This window comes from Pipra filicauda, unplaced genomic scaffold (genome assembly GCF_003945595.2).
Source record: "Pipra filicauda isolate LSUMZ 115617 unplaced genomic scaffold, ASM394559v2 scaffold790_size87553_pilon, whole genome shotgun sequence".
Classification (NCBI taxonomy): domain Eukaryota; kingdom Metazoa; phylum Chordata; class Aves; order Passeriformes; family Pipridae; genus Pipra; species Pipra filicauda.
Window position 1 is genome coordinate 58,814 of NW_024104965.1, and position 21,281 is coordinate 80,094.

The following is a 21,281-nucleotide window of genomic DNA, read 5'->3' on the forward strand; positions in this document are numbered from 1 at the left end:
ACCTGAGCAGCAGCCACTGAAACAACCCTGGTCCCAAACAGGAGGCTCAAACACCTCAGGATTTCTGGCTCCAGGGTTTGTTTTGGGTTTGATTTTTTTTTTTTATTTGCAGTTGGGATGATTTTTTCATCAAATTTAAGTTTGGGAGGGAGGCTTTGTATGAACAGCACCCTCCCCCCACCTTTCCTTCCTTTCCAGCCCCCTGCCCATCCCCTGGGAGCTCTCCCATGCCAAGCCCTCACCTCACTCGCCGTCTTGTTGCCCAGTTTCTGGGAGATGGCATGGAAGGTGTCCAGGTGGGCTCCTTTCTCCTGGCAGGTGGTGAGGATGACCCTGTCAGCCTCCCTGCAAAACAAGCAGCTGTAAAACAGCCCAAAAAACCAGCGATGGAATTCCAGCTCCCCCTTCCCCACACGAAGCCTGTTCCCGGTTCAGGAGAACAATCCCTGGGCGAGGGATCCCTTCACCCCTCCTGCCACCTCCCCTCACAGGACCCATCTCTAAGCAGAGCTGCCTTTAGGGTTTTTTTGTGTTTTCAGCTGTTTTAAGTTGTTTTTTGAAGGAGAAGAAAGATCCTTTCCCAGGCTGAAGTGCTCCAGTAACAGGGCAGGACCGAGCTCTGATGGACTGTGGTCAGAGGAAACGAGGCAGGAACACTGAACAAGAGGGGGCAGGACACAGCAGAAAATGGGAATACAACAGGAAAAGAAAGGATCCTCTGCAATGTGAGAGCTGAAGGCAGGAAGGGCAGGGCAGGCAGAAGTACCTGGTCCAGAGCACGACCTTCTCCCCGGTGGAGCTGACCTTGCTGTTCTTGGCACACACGGTGGCCTCGGTGACCTTCTGCTGCTGCTCCTCCAGGGCTGGAACCACCCTGGGCTCCAGCTGCTCGGGATGCTGATGCCCCTGGAGGCAGCTGTTGGCCCTTCCCTCCGTTCTGCCCTCGGGGGGAACGTCCCCAGGGCAGGCTGTGCCAGCTGCCCCCGCACCGCGCCGACCAGCTCTGCCACCCGCCGGCACCCAGCCCTGCCTGGCTTCAGCTCTGCCCTCCAGAGGCAAAGGTGGCCCCTCAAGTCCTTCCCCAGCTGGCTGTGAGGCAGGGCCAGGCCCCCTGAGGCTCTCTGGCCCCTGGCTCTGCCCTGGGCTCTGGCAGCAGCAGGACTGAGGTCCTGGTGGCCCCGTGGCTGCAGCAGAGGGAGGAGGCAGCAGCAGATCCCTGCCTGGCCCCAGGGAACCATCGCCATCCCCTCCAGGCTGCTGGGTCAGTCCCTCACTCCCCACAGTGTCTTTGGTTTCTTGAGGTAGTTTCAGAGCAGCTTTTGGCAGCTGGGTCCATCTGGGGCTGGGGGCAGCAGAGTCTCTGTCCTGGGCACCTTCCACCCCAGCACTGGCACCTTCTGCCAGCTGAGCATCAGGAGGGGCAGGTCTGTCACCAGCTCCATGCCTGCTGGAGGCAGCTCTTCCTTCCAGGGGAGATCCTGAGGAGAAACCCAAACGAGGTGAGATAAAAATGTCAGCAAGGAAAAAAAAACTCCTGCAGGCTTTGATCCCTTGGCTTTTATTTTAGAGCCTAAGGCTGCAAACGAGAACAGTTTGGGAGCAGCTTTGTTATTTGTTATTTTACCTGCACCTCTGCTGCAAAGAAGACCATCTAAAGTCAATGTTCTTCACCACTGTGAGTTACCACAACTGTGGGAAGTGATGGAGACACAGAAACCTCGAGTGCCCTGCCCAGAGCAAAACCCTGCAGGGAAAGGGCAGCTCTTGGCACCCCGGTTACAAACCCAGCCACGAGGCTGCACCACGTTTAAACCAACATTTCAACCTGCTTTTCACTTTGTGCTGCCCCCAACAGCAGCACAAACTTGGATCTGGCACCTGGGGGAGGAAAAGATCCCCCTCGAGCTGTTATCTTTATATATTTATCCAATAATTGTGGATAAATATATATTTAATACATATTTATATTTATTAGTATTTTAATAATTATTTATATATTTTATATATTTATATATTGTTATTTATATAAAATATATATAAATATACACACAAATATAAATATATATAAAAATATATTTAAATATGTACAAATATTTTTTTTTCAGTACCAGACTGAGGGAAAACCAAGCACCACCATTTAAAGGGCAGATTTAGAGAGGGTGGGTTTGAATTGCTGTGCTCAGATGGAAACTGGGAAAGAACCAGTGCCATGGACTGGCAGTACTGGGGGCTGGACTGGTACCCTGGCAAGAGGAGCTGGTGAAAAGAGGGGAATATTCTCCAGGCAGGGAAGGTTTTGTTGGAGGGAATGCTCAGCAGTACACAAGAGTAAAAAAACCACAAGAGTAAAAAAAAAAAATGAAATAAGATGATCAGAAATTCTCATTATTCCCAATAAATGTGCACCCCCTGTGTGAGGGGAGGGTCCCACACCTGGCTGGGCACAAGACTGGCACCCACCTGCAGACACAGAGTCCACCTTCCTGGGAGCAGGTCTGGTTCTGCCCTGGACATCCTCCCCCTCGTCCCTGTTCTCCAGGATTTCCTCTGCAGGTTCCCTGGACATCCCAGGATCCTTCCCTTCCGCCTGAGGACTCGACTCCTGCTGGGCCAGGCTCGCACTCAGCTCCTGAGAGTCCTTACTTTTATAAAACTTGCTGTCACACACCTGCAGACCAACCCAGAGGCACAGTCACACCCGTGGCCTGTCCCTCCCAACCTCTGCTTCCCAACATTCCTGGCCCTGCTTTGGCACTGTCTTTGTTCTCATTGTTATGGATGTTGCTGTTGTTAGCAGGCACAGGTTTTCACACAGCGGCCACACCAGCACCTTCCACTCAAAAAGCTTGTTCTCAACCCAAAAGAACATCCAAAATGACATCATTTGGCACAGCAAGGAGGGGCAGCAGGGAAGTGAGGAGGAGGGAGGTGGGAGAAGGCTGGGCAGAGCTGCAGGGAGGGAGACACTGCTGGACCCCTCGGCATTGACTTCCTTCCTCGTGCCATTATTTGGGATCATCCCTGACCTGCCCACTGACCTTACTGCTACAGTGGCTGCAGCTCCTCCTCTTGCTCTTCTTGAGCTTGGGGTCACTGCTCCCCTCGTGGCAGGAACAGGGACACTCCTTCATCCCCTCCACCCACTCGGCCTCCTGGAACAGACACACGGACGCTGAAGGGATGCTGCTGCTGGCAAGCAAAGCACACCAGGAGCACTCCAGCCCCCTTGGGAGGCTCTTGTCGTGCCCCCCAATCTCTCCCCATGGCCATTCCCCAGCTCAGAGCCCGCAGTGAGGCCCCCCAGCCCCACCTTGTCGTTGTGGTGGCCCCCCATCTCCTTCCTCTTCTTGCTCCTCGCAGCCCCGTGGATCTTGGGTGGCTCGTCCTCCTCCTCCACATCTGGCAAAGACACCTCTTCAAACCCATCAAACTGCAACAAAACAAACACACATCCCTGCTCCCAGCTTTGTTTTCCCCAGAGACACAAATCCTGTCCAAAGATCTGAAGAGTTCCCTTCTAACTCTTCTCTCCCGCCCCACCGCTTCCCCCTCCCTGGAGCTGCAGCCCCTGCTTGAGCTCTCCCCGTTCAAACCCGTCTCCCATCTCTGCTTTTACCCTTTCTGGCCTTAGAAAAGATTGCTGCACCTCGTATTCCTTCTCCTCTGTCCAGTTGATCTCCTCGAAGTCTCCCATCCTGCTGGCCGAGGGCCGGAGGTGGTCGAAGAAGACAGAGAACTCGTCCTGCAGGTGGTCATGGCCCTTCAGCAGCTGCCACATTTGGGTCTTCAGCTGGAGGAGAGAAATCCAGAGCAAATGAGTCTCGTTCCATGTCATCACCTTGCCCTCTGAAGGACTCTCAAAGCAAGTGGAGCATCAAAGGCTCGTTCAGCCTCCAACGTGGATGTCCCTGCTTGCACTGCGACTGCTTCCTGAGTATTCTGAGGTCATTCCACACCCAGCCAGCAAATCAGCATGGAACTGCCCCTCCAGAATTCCAGGCAGACTCTGGAGGAGGCACCAAGCTAAAAATCTCACCTACAAGGTGACAAAGGTGAGGTGGGAGAGAGGAGACAGGCAGAGCATCAACTGGGCGGCCCCTTGAAGAGGCAGCTCCAGTTCTCCTGGAATCCGAGGCCAGGGGGGATTGGTCCAGTGGAAGGTGTCCTTTCCCAGGGCAGTGGGTGGAACAGGAGGAGCTTTAAGGTGCCTCCCAGCCCCAACCCATTCTATGGTTCTACGGACTGAGCTGTGCCCCCAAACTGCTGCCCAGGAGCAGCACACGGGGACAGGGAGCCAGGCTGGAATCACCCCCAGGGCTCTGGCAGAAAGGGGACACCTGGTTACCTCTGCAATCTCCTGGGGCAGACAGTCTGCACAGCTCTGCAGGACCTTGATGATCTTCTGGTGGTGGGCAGGGTTCTCAGCGAAGCAGATCTCCAGCTGCCGGAGGAACTTGCGGCTCTTCTCGAAGGCTTGCTGCTCCTCAAACTGCACAAACCAGACCCAGTCACCCTCACAGCCAAGAACACGCTCCCAAACGCCTCGAGCTGGCTTAAACAAGCCATAAAATCTCTGTCCTGGTCTTTGTTTCCCATGGCATTGATGCTCCTGGGGGGGCAAATCTGGGGGGACTCGGAGGAGGAGAAACGCTTCGTGTGATCAGTATTACACCAGCTAGAAAGTTCTGCTTCAACCACCTGCACACAAAACAGGGACTGGACATTCTCAGAGAGAAAGGAAGAGGTGAAACCCTCTATTTGATCAGTGCAAGGCTGACCTGGAGGCCAGGGAACCACGGTTTGCTGGGTCTGCACGTCGTCCCTGATGGAACCGGGAAAGGCTCCCCCGGTCACCCCGAGCAGGAGATTCACAACCCACACCAAACCTCCCAATTCTGACTGAGAAACCAGCCAGTGATTTCCCAGCCCCTTGCCCTGGGAAGAGCTCTTTATCCTTTCACTCCCACAGCCATTGAGGTTGTTTAAAATCCAGTCTCCTCCTCTCCTTCCCACCTACCAGCCCACACTCCAAGGCTTGCTCTGGCAAGAGGAAGGCAGCAAAGTCTGTGAGGAGCTGGGGCCAGTCGTGCAGCAGCTTCTGCAGGGTGGAGTAGAGATCCACAGCTGTCCTCTTGTCTGTGCTGATCTCAAACTCGTAGATGACACGGAGAAAGTCTTCGTATTTCCCCGGGATGTGCTGCAGCGTCTCACGGACCTGGAAGGAGCAACAGGACTCGGTGACATCCAGGAAGGAAACAAGTTAATCATGGATCAGCTCATGCTGGAAGGGATCAGCTCATTTCACCTCTCTGCCACGGGCAGGGACACCTTCCACTATTCCAGGCTGCTCCAACCTGGCCTTGGACACTCCCAGGGATCCAGGGGCAGCCAGAGCTTCTCTGGGCAACCTGTGTCAGGGCCTCCCCACCCTCACAGGGAAGGATTCCTTCCTAAATTCCTGTACCCTGGTAATCTTTGATCTCCTCTTACCCAGGACTTACACAGTGCTTCCAGTTTTGTTGAGCCAACTCTTCCTTAAGGATAAACCTGAACTGCTCCCGGGAGAGGGGAACCCAACTGGGACCACAGAGCTCCCAAGTTCAGAGGGGTCTGGTGCTGTGGAGCCCCCTGAGCATCCCCAGCCCTCAAATCCTTCACTCCCACCTCCCCCACACAGGACAGAAAGCAAGAAAACCCACAGGTCAGGACAGAGAGAGTTTGGGAAGTGAAGGGCCACACACGGGGGGTGTGAGGAGAAACAACCCCATCCCAGTGCTCCCAGTTGGACCTGGCAGAGCTGGGGCTCAGTTCTGTGCCAGGGCACCCCCAGTGTCCCTTACCCTGGTCAGGTAGGCCTGGGCAAAGGCCAGGTCCTTCTGCTCCCTCAGGGGATCCCTCTCCAGGATGTCCTCATCATACAGCAGCAGCAGCTTCGAGGTGTCTTTGCTGGCCCGGGCCCGGCCCCGCTTGTTCCTGGTCCTGTGGGAGCTCCTGCCCTTCCCAGGGGCCTTCAGGTTCTCTCCTGGGAGGGAGCACAGGGTGAGTTGGTGGCACACAGGGCAACATTCCAACAGAAAGGCAGCTTTCAGAGCCAGTGGTGAGTCCCTCTCTCCCCTGGAAGTGCAGGAGCAACACAATTCCCAGGAGTCAGGCTGGCCAAAACCTTAAACTGCCCCTTTGTTCTCACAGCATCTGACAGGAGAAACCTCTGGATACACCCACGAGCTGTTCCTCAGCTCCAACCTGCCAAAAACCACCAGAGTCCTGCACTCCAGGGCAGAGCAATCATGGGGGGGACAGAGCTACAACGAGAGCATCAGAGCTGGCTGTTCACTCTGCAAATGACTCTTTTAGCTCATTATTTACACAACAGAGCTAAAATCACACACAGTAAGGAAGGAAACAGGGTACTAAGAGGTGCTACATCAAGATTTTTATGGCTTTAGCCTCAGGAATCTGTTGGTTTAATGGGCTGAGGTCCAGCTCCTCGAGTTCATCTCCCACTTTGCTGGAGTCTGTCGAGCTGTTGTTTTGTTTCATTTCTTTTTCCCCATCACACAAAACTCAGTTCAGCAAAGGTCTGGCTGTTTAATGTTGTTCTTACAACTGGGTAGGAGCTGACACAAACCCCCAAATCTGCCTGTAGGTATTTGAGGCACATAAACACTTTCAAATGGACCGAGGGCCCCCAGCTCACACGTGCCAGGACCTCCGTGGCCCTGATTTCACAGGGCTGGGACTGAGTCACAGAACTGCAGTTCCAGGTTAAAAGCAGCACAGAGCTCAGACACACTCGGTGAAATCAAACCAGGAAGGGTTTAATTTCATTGAAAGTTCCTGCTTTCCGTGGAAGAGCAGCTCCATTTCCCCACTCCCAGCAAACCCCCAGCCCTCACCTGCTGGAATCCTGTGGGTCTCCACCTGGGGGGAAGCTGCCTTTGCCAGCGTGAAGGCAGATTTGGGCTCCTCTGAGGTATCTCCACACGTTTCATCATCTTTCTGTAAACTCTCTATCCCTTCCCCTTCCTCCTCCTCCTCTTCCTCAGGCTCAGAGTTCTCTTCCTGGGAATTCTCCTCTTCGGAATCCCCCTCCTGGCTCAAACGTCTCTCTGTTGCGAGCCAAGTGAGCTTTTCCATGGTCTCCTTAGAAAGCAGCGACAGAAGAACATCACACTGTTCAATTTTACTGTTTGTTCAAATATCCTTCAGCAACCCCCTCCCTGCACCACGATTCCAAGAGCCAACTTCACAGAGCAGCATCTGCCCAAAATTCCACGAAGGAACAGAATTCAAAACCCTCCAGAGCCGCCCGGGTGTTTTTTTTAACTGCGAAGAATTAAAATTTCAGACTCTGCCATTCAGCAGGTCAGGCCTTGAGTCAGAGGTGGGATTCCACAAGGATCAATCTTGGCTCTTACAGGCCTGCTGGAACTGTGACCTGGAAAAGAAACTGTCACTCGAAGCACTTCTTGTTAAAGAGCAGCCTCTTTAGGAGGAGTTTAAATCTATGTATTTTCAATACCCTCCCTCAGCTTTGGACTTGAAATCTGCTCAGGAAAACCTGGTGTCCAATTCCTCTGTGAACAGCACGATGCCAAGGTATCTATCTGTCTATTTGTCTATATTTTTATTTATTTTCCTCTGAAGTGTCACAGTTTAGCAGGAAAACAGGCCCCTTTCCCAAAGCTTCCCCTCATCCCTGGTGGAAGGTACCAGGAAGGGGAGGGTGGCTTTGGGTCCTGGGGGTTTGTGGAGGCTTTTATTAGTTAATTAATTAATTATTTTATCTGTCTATCTATCTATTTATCTATCTTTTTATTTATTTCCCTCCTGAAGTGTCACAGTTTAGCATAAAAACAGGCCCCTTTCCCAAAGCTTCCCCCCAATCCCTGGTGGAAGGTACTGGGAAGGGGAGGGTGGCTTTGGGTCCTGGGGGTTTCTGCAGGCTGTTATTAGTTAATTAATTAATTATTTAATCTATCTGTCTATTTTTTTATTTATTTCCCTCCTGAAGTGTTACAGTTTAGCAGGAAAACAGGCCCCTTTCCCAACGCTTCCCCCCATCCCTGGCGGAAGGTACCAGGAAGGGGAGGGTGGCTTTGGGTCCTGAGGGTTTGTGGAGGCTTTTATTAGTTAATTAATTAATTATTTTATCTATCTGTCTATTTTTTTTATTTATTTCCCTCTGAAGTGTCACAGTTTAGCAGGAAAACAGGCCCCTTTCCCAAAGCTTCCCCTCATCCCTGGTGGAAAGTATTGGGAAGGGGGGGGTTCTTGGGTCCTGGGGGTTTGTGGAGGCTGTTATTAGTTAATTAATTAATTATTTTATCTGTCTATCTATCTATCTATGTATCTATCTTTTTATTTATTTCCTTCCTGAAGTGTTACAGTTTAGCATAAAAACAGGTCCCTTTCCCAAAGCTTCCCCCCATCCCTGGTGGAAGGTACCGGGAAGGAGGAGGCTCTTGGGGCCTGGGGGTTTGTGGAGGCTGTTATCAATCAATGAATTAATTAATCAATTTATTTATATATGTATTTTTTTTCAGAAGTGTTACTCCAGAGCTTCCATCCCACCTTTCCAGCTGAACTCCCACCTGTTCTGCCCTGAGCCCACAGGGTGTTTCAGGACACCCACAGTTCCACCAGCGAGCCTTTTAAATTAAAAGTTTTGTTTTTACCTGGAGCTCCGGCACTGACAGAACGGACTCTTCGGAGGCCGACGACATCTCCTCGTCCTCATCCTGGGTGAAATCATCGAAGTCATCCTCCTCCTCCTCCTCCTGCCCTTCCCTGTCCCCCGCGGCCTCGGGGCCGGCCGGGGTGCCCACGGACTGGCCGTCGATGCTGGACGAGTCCTCGGGCCGGCCCAGGGGGCTGCTGAACTCGGCCTCGCCCTCGCCGGGGCACGGGGGGTTCCCGGGGGACTCGCCGCTCCCCGGGGGCCCCGGAGCCGCCGCCTCGCCCTGCTGCTCCCCCCGGGGAGGCGACTGCAGGGCCCGGCCTTCCTCCTGCCCCTTCTCCTCGCCCGCCGCGCGGTCCTTCCTCGCGCACGCGGCCTCCACGTTCAGCTCCTGGCCGAGGCCCAGCAGGAATTCCTCCTTCGCCTCTTCTGCCCTCTTCTGCCCCGGGTTTGCCTCCCCGGGAGCACCACCGGGCTCTTCGGGCTCGGTTTTGGCCGCCTCGCCCGGATCTTCCAGGCGAGGCAGCAGCTCCACCGCGGGCAGCGGCTCCGCGGAGCTCCCGTCCCCTTGTCCTGTCGCCCAGCACTCGCCCTCGCTCCCCTTGTCCTGGGCAGGGGCAGGATTGGTGCCACGCTCCCCCTCGGGGGACAGGGAGGAGCGGGGAACGCAGAGCTCCGGGGGTTCCACCTGGGGCTCTCCCGTGGGATACGCGCGGCCTCCACTGCTCCCGGCGGGGACCAGGGTCAGCTGCTCCTCGCCCTCACCCACGGCCGGCGCCGCGGACAGACCCACGGGGCTCGGGGACACGATCAGGGACGGGATGGACGAGGTCACCAGGGGCTGGTTCAAGGGACAGGGGAACGGGGACGGGTTCACCAGCAGGGTGGTGACCGGGATGGCCTGCGGGCCCCGTGGGCCGAGGGGCTGGATCACGTTGCAGCCGTTGCCGATGTTGAGCACCTTGACCGTGGTGGCGGGGACGGTCAGGATGACGGGGGACGGCTGGATCAGAGGGGAGGGTTTGAGCAGCGGGGCGGGTTTGGTCCCTTTTTTCCTCTGGTAGCCCCTGCGCACGCACGGCCTGCGGGATTTGGGCCCGGCCAGCGCCGGGAGCATCAGCTTGGGCTGGAGAGCGGCGGGGTCCGAGGACACCAGAGCCGGCGGCACGGCAGCCGAGAAGGCTTGTCTGGAGTCCGGGGGCACGGCGGGGAGAACGTTCTGGAATTCCAGGCCGTCCCCACCTCCCACCACCGCCGGGACGTTGAGGGGCTGCACTCCCGGCACCGCCGGGACAACCGGCGCCGGCTGCATCGGCTGAGGAACCTGGAGCAGGACTTTGCTGGGAGGAGCCTCCGACTGGGACAACTTCACAGCCTTCTGCATGGTGACAGCGTTGGAGCTGGGCTGCAGGCCGGGGTTGGGGCGGATCAGGACGGGCTTCAGGGCCGAGGACCTCTGCCTCCTCCATGCCCGCCGCGAGAACCGGTTGGCCAAGGGCTTCAGGGTCAGGACGAGCCCCTTGGGCATGAGCAGAGGGTATTTCTCATCGTGCTCTGCGTCTGAAGTTTCCTTTCCTGCCCCCAGAAAGACGGGCTCTGCAGCAGGGGAACCCGGCGTCTCCTTGGCATCTTCTGCCAGCTGCTTCAGCTCCTCCTGGATGGAGGGCAAGCTCGCCTGAGGGAGCAAGGATTTATTAGGATTTGTTATTTACGGGCTGTTCCCGTATTCCCACCTTCCCACAGCACCACAGAAGGGGACAGAGAGCAACTTGCCTTTGCAAGTGGGTTTTTATTTACTTCATACTGCTCTATATTGCTTAATATTGCTTTAAATTCATGAGCCTTTAAAAGACTCTGAGATCCTGAGAGAAACAACCAAATTATTGAGAGATCCTGAGAGAAACCACCAAATTATTGAGAGATCCTGAGAGAAATAACAATAAATTGCTTTATAAAGTTTGCTTTAGTAAACATGGGATTTTGTGGGAAGGAAAATTCCCCCTGGAGCAGTGGGTGGTCAGGAGAACTGGATTTTACGGCATCTGAGTCCAGTTCCTTCCCCAGACACTGCTCGTCCTCCTCCAGGCCTCCAACTCCTTGGAGGAAACCCAAGGGAAAAACCCACGAGGAAAACCCACAAGAGAAAGGAAAACCCACAAGAAATCCAAGGAAAACCCACAAGAAATGCAAGGAAAACCAAGGAAAACCCACAGGAAATCAACCCCACAGCGATGCAGAACATGAAGGGGATGAAGAAGCACCTTCAGCCAGAAGGGCAGGCGATGCTCTTCCCTCTCCACGGGCGGTTTCCACTCGTGGGGCTGGATTTCCTCGCAGCACTTCACCAGCACAGGCAGCTGCTTTGTCTTCTTGTAGTACTGTGAGGAGACAGGAGGGAATTCCAGACAATTCCGCCCGTCCAGGGCGGGGTGGGGGAGAGAGACTGTGCAATAACGTGATTCTCATCACTCCTTTAACAAGGTTCTCCCCACGGAAACATGAAAAATCAACCCCCAAGGCTGAAGCAGAGCTCTCGGCCACCCTGGCTGCCCCCAGAGAAAGCAGGAGGTCGGAGATGATGTCCAGGAAAACTTGTTTTAAGTGGTTCTGGTCCTCACTCTCTCTCCAGCAGCAGGAAAGGATTATTGCCCTGCTGGACCTTCACCTGCAGGCAGCACTTTTGTGCCACTCAAAAGCTTGTATTTATTACACTTTTGCTACTGAAAAGCTTGTATTTATTACACTCGTGCTACTCTAAAGGTTGTATTTATTCCACCTTTGCTCCTAAAAAGGTTGTATTTATTACACTTTTGCTCCTCAAAAGGTTGTATTTATTACACTTTTGCTACTGAAAAGCTTGTATTTATTACACTTTTGCTCCTCTAAAGCTTGTATTTATTCCACCTTTGCTCCTCTAAAGGTTGTATTTATTACATTTTGCTCCTCAAAAGGTTGTACTTATTACACCTTTGCTCCTCTAAAGCTTGTATTTATTACACCTTTGCTCATCTAAAGCTTGTATTTATTACACATTTGCTCCTCTAAAGCTTGCATTTATTACACCTTTGCTCCTCTAAAGCTTGTATTTATTACACCTTTACTCCTCAAAAGCTTGTATTTATTACAGTTGTGCTATTCTAAAGGTTTTATTTATTACACCTTTGCTCCTCTAAAGCTTGTATTTATTACACTTGTGCTACTCTAAAGGTTGTATTTATTATGCCTGTGCTCCTTAAAAGTTGTATTTATTACACTTTTGCTCCTTAAAAGTTGTATTTATTACACTTGTGCTCCTCAAAAGGTTGTATTTATTACACTTGTGCTCCTCTAAAGGTTGTATTTATTACATTTTTGCTACTCTAAAAGGTATATTTATTACACTTTTCTGCTACTGAAAAGCTTGTATTTATTACACTTTTGCTACTCCAAAGCTTGTATTTATTACACTTGTGCTACTCAAAAATTGTATTTATTACACTTTTGCTCCTCAAAAGGTTGTATTTATTACACTTGTGCTCCTCAAAAGCTTATATTTATTACAGTTGTGCAATTCTAAAGGTTTTATTTATTACACCTTTGCTACTCTAAAGATTGTATTTATTACACTTGTGCTCCTCTAAAGATTGTATTTATTCCACCTTTGCTCCTCCAAAGTTTGTATTTATTACACTTTTGCTACTCCAAAGCTTGTATTTATTACACTCGTGCTACTCTAAAGGTTGTATTTATTCCACCTTTGCTCCTCAAAAGGTTGTACTTATTACACTTTTGCTACTCAAAAATTGCATTTATTACACTTTTGCTCCTCAAAAGCTTGTATTTATTACACTTGTGCTATTCTAAAGTTTGTATTTATTACACTTTTGCTCCTCTAAAGGTTGTATTTATTACACTTGTGCTACTCTAAAGGTTGTATTTATTACACCTTTGCTACTCTAAAGATTGTATTTATTACACTTGTGCTACTCTAAATGTTGTATTTATTACACTTGTGCTCCTGAAAAGTTTATATTTATTACAGTTGTGCTATTCTAAAGCTTGTATTTATTACACCTTTGCCACTCTAAAGCTTGTATTTATTACACTTTTGCTCCTCAAAAACTTGTATTTATTACACTTGTGTTCCTCTGAAGGTTGTATTTATTACACTTTTGCTCCTCTAAACGTTGTATTTATGATTTTTCCCCAGCATTACTTAGAGAACAGTGGTACCAGGACCGTGCTGGGCTCCAAAGAGTCAAACCAACAACTTGCAAATCCCAGGGCACAAAGTCTCCTGGAACAAACCCTCGCTGCTAAACGAGGGGGTGACATTTTCTCCTAAGTGCCAGCCCAAAAAAAGGGCTCCTGGAGGGAGCAGCCCCTCCCTGCTGGCGTGCCCAGCGAGGTGTGTGCCCTTACCCTGATGATGTTGTCGGGGGCCCGGTTCATGTTGAGGTTCTTGATCCTCACCGTGAGCTGGTGGGCGGTTTTGGTGGGCAGGAGGTACTTGCTGATCAGGGGCTTGGGGAAGTCGGTGCCCTCGAAATGTTTCAGCCCCAGAGCCAACAAACTGGGCAGGGGGAAAGAAGGGAGGGCAGGGGGTGAGAAACCTTCCAGTCGCTTCCCCCCAAAATCTGCACCCCAGAAATGCTCCTCCCCAAACGTCTGGAGCGGGAATTCCACCCCAGCACCTCCTTCTTCCATCCCAGCACCTCCTTCTTCCATCCCAGCACCTCCTTCTTCCATCCCAGCACCTCCTCATTCCATCCCAGCACCTCCTTCTTCCATCCCAGCACCTCCTTCTTCCATCCCAGCACCTCCTTCTTCCATCCCAGCACCTCCTTCTTCCATCCCAGCACCTCCTCATTCCACCCCAGCACCTCCTCATTCCATCCCAGCACCTCCTCATTCCATCCCAGCACCTCCTCATTCCACCCCAGCACCTCCTCATTCCATCCCAGCACCTCCTCATTCCATCCCAGCACCTCCTCCTTCCATCCCAGCACCTCCTCATTCCACCCCAGCACCTCCTTCTTTCATCCCAGCACCTCCTCATTCCATCCCAGCACCTCCTCATTCCATCCCAGCACCTCCTCATTCCATCCCAGCACCTCCTTCTTCCATCCCAGCACCTCCTCCTTCCACCCCAGCACCTCCTCCTTCCATCCCAGCACCTCCTCCTTCCATCCCAGCACCTCCTCCTTCCATCCCAGCACCTCCTCCTTCCATCCCAGCACCTCCTCCTTCCATCCCAGCACCTCCTTATTCCATCCCAGCACCTCCTCCTTCCATCCCAGCACCTCCTCATTCCACCCCAGCACCTACTTGTCCTCTGCCTTGGTGAAGACAATCTTGTCCCGGGGAGGGTTTGCTCTCAAGGAACAGATTGGCAGCAGCTCTGGGTACATGAAGACTTTCCTGGTGGCAAAAATCCAGGCCACTTGCTTTGGCAAACAGGAAAATTCACTGGCTGGGGGGGAAGAATCAACAGGTAAGGACACGAAAAGGACGTGGACAAATGTCTGACTTCCTGCAGACACCGTTTCTTTTACTGCCTTCACTGCAAAAAGAGCCTTTCTGCCTGGTTTTTAGTGTTCTTAGTTTTTCCTTCTAAGCTTACACCAGCCAAAGGTAAAATTCCTTTACCTTTCCCTCTTTTTTCCATCTTTTCTTTTGCTTTATATATATATATAATATCTATCTATATCTATATATTTATATCTATATCTATATATCTATATCTGTATATTTATAGCTATATCTTTATAGCTATATCTATATAGCTATATCTATATAGCTATATTTATATCTATCTATCTATATCTATATATCTATCATCTATATCTATATATTTATATAGAGATATATATTATATATATAATGAAAAAGCTCTTGGAAGTATTTCCAATGAGTTCCCTCTCTAAAGCAGCAGCAAAATCCCAAACCAAATGTTTGAAGCAGTTCTTAAAGCCTTTTTTTTGCCCCCCAAGGAAAGGAGTATTTCCTTGATCTGTGTTGACCAACACGTTTGGAACAATTAATTCCAGTTTCACTGTCCCCCTGATGGACTTTTGCAGCTCCAAATATCATCTGCAGGACAATAAGTGGCTGGATTATGATGGTAAATAAAAGTCAGCAGGTTGTTTAAGGTGCTTTATTCTGTTGCAAGATTAGGAAGCAAAAAAAGGAGCCGAGGGGGTGGTTTTATCTAAAAATACTTCACCAAAAAAAAATTAAATAATTCTTAGAATGCTCTAATGGTTTGGGATGGAAGGGACCTTGAAGTGGCAGGGACAGGGACACCTTCCACTATTCCAGGCTGCTCCAACCCGGCCTTGGACACTCCCAGGGATCCAGGGCAGCCAGAGCTTCTCTGGCAACCTGTGCCAGGGCCTCCCCCCCTCCCAGGGAAGGGTTCCTATCCCAAATCCAACCCAAACCATCCATCTCCTGGTTTGTTTGGGAGTCCCTTCCCCGGGGGCACCACCCCCCGAGTGCTGAGCTGGGCAGGGAACTGGGAGCACTGGGACTGGGGGGGTCAGCACTGGAGCTGCAGGACTGGGTCCACACTGACAGTCTGGAGGGAGACGGGACTCGGGAAGTTCCCCCAACACCCGGAATGACCTCCCTGGAAACCCTCCCCTGCCCTCCCCTCACCTACCATTGCTCTTCTTGACGGCCTTCCTGGGGCTCCAGTCCACGGGCACCTGGGCATGGAAATCCTCCAGCAGCCTCAGGGCGCCCGGCAGGTTGCAGGGCTGGAACATGGTCTGGAATTTGGGATGGAGCGACAGGCGCAGCAGGGTCGAGCTCCGGGCAAAGTTCCCCAGCTCACTCTGAGGGGCCAGACACACAGACGGGTGAGAGGACACACAGACAGGTGAGAGGACACACAGACGGGGCAGAGGACACACAGACAGGTGAGAGGACACACAGACGGGTGAGAGGACACACAGACAGGTCACAGGACACACAGACGGGGCAGAGGACACACAGACGGGGCAGAGGACACACAGACGGGGCAGAGGACACACAGACAGGTGAGAGGACACACAGACGGGGCAGAGGACACACAGACGGGGCAGAGGACACACAGACGGGGCAGAGGACACACAGACAGATGGGTCAGAGGACACACAGACGGGTGAGAGGACACACAGACGGGTGAGAGGACACACAGACGGGTGAGAGGACACACAGACGGGTGAGAGGACACACAGACGGGTGAGAGGACACACAGACGGGGCAGAGGACACACAGACAGGTCACAGGACACACAGACGGGGCAGAGGACACACAGACGGGGCAGAGGACACACAGACGGGGCAGAGGACACACAGACAGGTCACAGGACACACAGACGGGGCAGAGGACACACAGACGGGGCAGAGGACACACAGACGGGGCAGAGGACACACAGACGGGTCACAGGACACACAGACAGGTCACAGGACACACAGACAGGTCACAGGACACACAGACAGGTCACAGGACACACAGACAGGGCAGAGGACACACAGACAGACGGGGCAGAGGACACACAGACAGGTCACAGGACACACAGACGGGGCAGAGGACACACAGACAGGTCACAGGACACACAGACGGGGCAGAGGACACACAGACGGGGCAGAGGACACACAGACGGGGCAGAGGACACACAGACAGGTCACAGGACACACAGACAGGTCACAGGACACACAGACAGGTCACAGGACACACAGACGGGTGAGAGGACACACAGACGGGTCAGAGGAGTGCCCTCCATGGGGAAGGCAGGGAACAAATGCCAAACCCAGCATTCAAACCCCTCTTTGTGAGCGGGAGCAGAGGGAGGCGAGGCCTGGGCCCAGGTTATTCCACGTTTCCCATCCCTGGCAGTGCCCGAGGCCGCTGCTCCCGTGGAAGGTGCCCCTGCCCATTCCAGAGGGTTGGCACTGGATGGTCTTCAAGGTCCCTCCCAACCCAAACCATTCCGGGACTTTTATTTGTTTGTAACTCCCCCCCACTCCCTGGACCCTTCCCAAGGCTCCTCTCTCAGTTTGATGGGATTAACCAAACAAATTAATCCCTCCAAACATCTCCAGTGCTCCTCCTAACGAGGTATTAGGGCTCCTGCAGCTCTGATTTCAGGCACATCCTCACCAAAAACATCCTGGTGGTGCTGGCCTCGGAGCTCAGGGCAGGGTTGCAGCTGGCCAGGAGATGGATTTGGGTCAGGAGCTGAACGTGCTGGAAGAATAAAAGAAGAAAAATCACACGAAGTGGGGTTTTTTTCAGCGTATCAGAAATCAAAAAACTTGAAAAGCACAAGTTCAGAGGCACGAGAGGGCACCCCAAAAACCCCTGTCTGCAAAAACACCCTTTGAACAACAGAGAGCTGAGGGGAAAGTTTGACACCCACTGGCAGGAAGTTTAATACACAGATTTTGAACCCACTGTCTGTGTGATCTCAGGGCAGTCTCCCAGCTTTTGTGCCAAAACCTCACAACCAAAACAACCCACACAGAGGGGATTTTTTTTTCCCCATAAATAAACACATCTCTGTTTCTTCAGCAACTTCATCTCTCAGAACTGCCCATTTCTGAAGTTTTACAGGGTTTTTTGTGGTGGGAGGGGGGTAAAACAGAAGAATCTAAATCAGATCAAGAATAACATTCTCAGACAGTGATAAAGAAGGTGTTGAAAAGAGAGGATTTGGACAGACAGTGATAAAGAAGGGGATGAAAGCAGAGGATTTGGACAGATCAGAGCCAGGATTCCAAGGTGGCCAAGGCCATCCCACGTGAGAAGAGATGCCCAGAAAGCAGCTCTGATTCACACACTCAGTTCCAATGGTCCTTCCATGTGCAATCAACCCCTAACAACAGCCAGGTGCAGCTTTTCCAAGGAATTCCTTTCAGGAAGCAAAGCCCTGCCCTTGGCTCCCAGGGCCCCCCAGCAAAGGTTCATCAGCTCAGGCCACCCCACGTTTAATTAATTACCTGCTGCATCTGCTGCTGGAGCCTCTTCCTCTGGGCACTGTCCAGGACAAGGCTCTGCAGGGGCTTCTCGCTTGGGGGTTTTGATTTTTCAGCCTCCTGGGGTGGTTTGAGGGAGGACTTTTTCATCCTCAGCTGCTCCAGCTGCTCCTTCACCGTCCGGTGCTGCTCGTTCAGCAGGTTGGCCAGAGGTTCCTCGAACCTGTTTGCAGCCAGGGAGAGCAAAATACCAACAAACCAAGGGTTTAAAACCCCTTCCCACTGATCCAGAATATTTTACTCTATCTGGGATTCATCACAGTTCATTCACTGTGCTCCTCAAACACTCCCCAATTTGAAAAACACCCAGTTATTTACACTGGGCAAGTCTTCCCACCCATCCCTGCACTGCTGATCGTCTCCCCAAGGTATTTTGGGGGGCATTTTATCACCTGGAGGGTCTCCAGAAAGACCTCAGGCTGCTCCAAAAGCTGTCACTTTATTAAAAAAAAAATGAACAAATAAATCACCACCCAGCTTCACGCAGAGGACTCTGCTGGAGACCCTACAACAAGTAGCAGAAAAAGAGGATTTACTTGCCACCACCCTTTCAAAAACAGTTTCAACTATCCCCTGCTTTACTTATGATTCCATTTTTATCTATTTTATTTTAGCTACACCAGTTAATATCCTGATTTCTGCTGGTTATCACCTTCCCTTCTCTAACAGGCCTGAAGTCAAGTTGTTCCCTGATGCTCCTAATGCAGGGTATCATAAAACCAACAACAAACCCGGCAAATAAAGATGTTTTATGGGACATCTAAAAATCCTGTGGGCAAAGAAAACCAGGGAAGAAACAATTGCAGAACTGCCCACTAAGGAAAAGATAATAAAACGCCCAAATGCATAAAAATCAAACCCAAATGCATAAAAATAATAAAAGAGGGGATAAAGCTTCCTGGCTTTTCAGCCTGTAGCTGGTTTTACAGTTGCTGAGCTCCCCTCTGGCACTGCTCATCCCAGAGGGAGCATCCAGGAACTCCAGCCTTCACTTTAGCTCCCTTCCCAAACAGACACAGCTGCACCTCGAGCTGCTCTGCCCCATAAATAAGGAGACCCCACTGCTCCTGCAGCCCCCCTTTTCCAGGGCCTGGTAAATACAGAGGAATTGTCATCACCCAGAAAGAAATTGTGGAATGGTTTGGGTGGGAAGGGACTCAAAGCTCCTCTCATTCCACCTCCCTCCAGACCAGGCTGCTCCAAGCCCCGTCCACCCCAGGGATGGAGCTGCTTTAGCCCCTCTCCTCTTCAAGGTGCTGTTGAACACAACCCAAAAAATCATCAAAAGCCAATTTCCAAACTTTAGAGTCACTTCATTCCCAGCCCTCAGCTGTCCCAGGCCTCGTTTTCCACGGAAGGGCCAACATCACACCCAAGTTATTCACTCCAGCTGAAGGTGACACACTTGGTCACACCCTCAGGTCTCCCTCCCTGGCCACCCCAAACCCACCAGGGCAGCAAGTGAACCTCAGCCTCCCCTTTAAGAAGATGAAGATTCAGAGTGGATGTTACAAAGAAACCCTTCCCTGCCAGGCTGGGGGGGCCCTGGCACAGGTTGCCCAGGGAATTATGGATTCCTCATCCCTGGAAGTGTCCCAAGGCCAGGTTGGAGCAACTTGGGCTAGTGGAAGGTGTCCCTGCCCGTGGCAGGGGGTGGAATTAGTTGATCTTTCAGGTTCCTCCCAACCCAAACCATTCTGTGACTCTCTGTTCAGCACAGAGGTGAAGAAGCAGGGACAGAATCCTCCTGCCTTGTTGGGAACTGTCACCACTCTGAGAGGCCTGGGCTGTTTGCAGAGCAGGCAGCACCAATGTTTGAGTGCAGACACTCTCCTGAACGTGTCTCTCTCTGAAAGGACACATTGTCACCACTGTCACCTCCTCCAGATGCATCACAACCAGCAAAGTTAAACGTGGCACCCAGAAAAAAAGAGGGTCAAGTGTCCAATCCGTGTCCAACCCCACAAATAAAAACGTCTCCGAGCTCTCTGAGCTGCCCAGGCAGCTCCATGCCCAATCCCACAAATTAAAACATCCCAGAGCTCTCTGAGCTGCCCAGGCAGCTCCTCTCTTTCCCCCCCCAACCAAAGGCTCCCACCTGAGGGCCTGGGGGGTGTTAAAGCTCGGCCTGGACTCGGGGACAGCATCTTCATCCTCGGGGCCTTCGTCCTCCATGTGGGAGAAACCCATCTCGTCCTGGAACTGCAGAGAACAGGGAGCCACAGTCCAGGGGGGAACACCCAGGGAACACACTCCCACTGCCTTCAGCTAATGAAGCTCAGGAGGGGCCTCTCAGCCCAGACATTCCCCTCTGCAGGCACTTCAGGGAGTTCCTACAGACGATCCCAAGCCTAAACTGACCCTGCTGTGGCCTTCCCAGAGCCCAGCCCTTGGTGCCTCCCCTCATCTCATGTCACATCCAACAGCTCTTTCCCTCAGCTCATCACTTACTGTCTCAAACAGCTCCTCCATCAGTTCATTCACTTCCTTTTCTGCAAGCAAAAATCAAAAAGAAGTGTGAATATTCCTCCTCTTCTGAGAAACACTCAGCAATCCTATCATGATATTAAGCCATCTAAGGAATTTCTCTCACAAAGGGAAACCCTCCTCTTGCAGAGAGGACCAAAAAGGAAAGGCCCCTGATAATTCCCTTTTTAATTCTGGGCCAAAAATACTTCACTGAGATTGTTTGGATTCAAAAACACAATATAAACCCTCATTTTCACAACTGAATTCGAAGTTATGTTAACCTGTAATAACACCTGAAGGAACTGTGGTTTGCTGCAAAGGTGGAAAGTGGCATCTTTATAAAATAAGTTGAAGACTGAGAGGACTTAAGAGAAAACTTAATTGCACTCAAGAACGAGGCAAACATTCAAGCCTGAACTGGCTGAAGCTTCCAGGTTTATTATCAGCACCCAAACATCGCTGCTCAGGCTTTGCCACAAAGCCAAAAGCTGCAGATTTTAATCACCCTCCACTGCAGAAATCCTCGCAACAAAACCCTTCCCCGAGTGAATCGGGAGCCAGGAGGGGGGGATTCCCCAGGATTCCCCAGGAACTCACTGGTGATCCTCACGGCACGGTCGTTCCTGAAATCCTCCGTGTCCGGCTCGTCCAGATCCTCCAGGAAGTTGTACTCGGGGTCATCGTCATCATCAGCTTCATCTGAGGGGAAGCACAGCTGGGGTGTCACTGCCCTGCCCCAGGGCCACCCAGGAGCACTTTGTTCCCTGCCTGACCCGGCCCAGGAAGGGCTGGAATTGCTGCCTGTCCCGTTTTGAAGAGCCAGCTGGATTCCCTGGGACCCGACTTCCACCCAAGTTTAGTTTCACACAGTAACAGGAGTTCAGTTTGTGGTTTATGTTCAATTTACATGGGTGAAAATCGACTGGAACCAGCTGTGGGCAACCAGCAAACACAGGAGGAAGAGGAGGTCGAGCCCCAAAACTTGTCCCTGTTCTTTCCCAAAGAACAAAAAGCTGTTTCTCCCCAGACAGGTCCCTCTCAAGGAGCAGGACAGGGTTCAGGTGTAGGTGCTCAGGATGCAGCACAAGGGGTTAAACCCACCCCTTTCCTTTGTGCTGGACAGTGAATAT

General features: G+C 51.8%; 1 protein-coding gene across 1 annotated transcript in view; it reads right to left on the bottom strand.

Moving 5' to 3' along the window:
• Positions 1-21,281, bottom strand: part of GON4L (gon-4 like) — a 28,364-nt gene that overhangs the window by 881 nt on the left and 6,202 nt on the right. Inside the window, exons 8-27 of the mRNA XM_039389999.1 lie at positions 20,749-20,850; positions 20,134-20,174; positions 19,781-19,884; positions 17,647-17,845; positions 16,808-16,894; positions 15,324-15,498; positions 13,988-14,132; positions 13,082-13,232; positions 10,942-11,058; positions 8,679-10,355; positions 6,897-7,143; positions 5,841-6,022; positions 5,018-5,215; positions 4,346-4,489; positions 3,647-3,790; positions 3,311-3,430; positions 3,039-3,152; positions 2,461-2,668; positions 767-1,478; positions 243-345 (exon numbers count right to left, since the gene is read on the bottom strand). Of these exons, the coding sequence (XP_039245933.1) occupies positions 243-345; positions 767-1,478; positions 2,461-2,668; positions 3,039-3,152; positions 3,311-3,430; positions 3,647-3,790; positions 4,346-4,489; positions 5,018-5,215; positions 5,841-6,022; positions 6,897-7,143; positions 8,679-10,355; positions 10,942-11,058; positions 13,082-13,232; positions 13,988-14,132; positions 15,324-15,498; positions 16,808-16,894; positions 17,647-17,845; positions 19,781-19,884; positions 20,134-20,174; positions 20,749-20,850 (4,970 nt within the window). The remainder of the gene's footprint in view (positions 1-242; positions 346-766; positions 1,479-2,460; positions 2,669-3,038; positions 3,153-3,310; positions 3,431-3,646; positions 3,791-4,345; positions 4,490-5,017; positions 5,216-5,840; positions 6,023-6,896; positions 7,144-8,678; positions 10,356-10,941; positions 11,059-13,081; positions 13,233-13,987; positions 14,133-15,323; positions 15,499-16,807; positions 16,895-17,646; positions 17,846-19,780; positions 19,885-20,133; positions 20,175-20,748; positions 20,851-21,281) is intronic.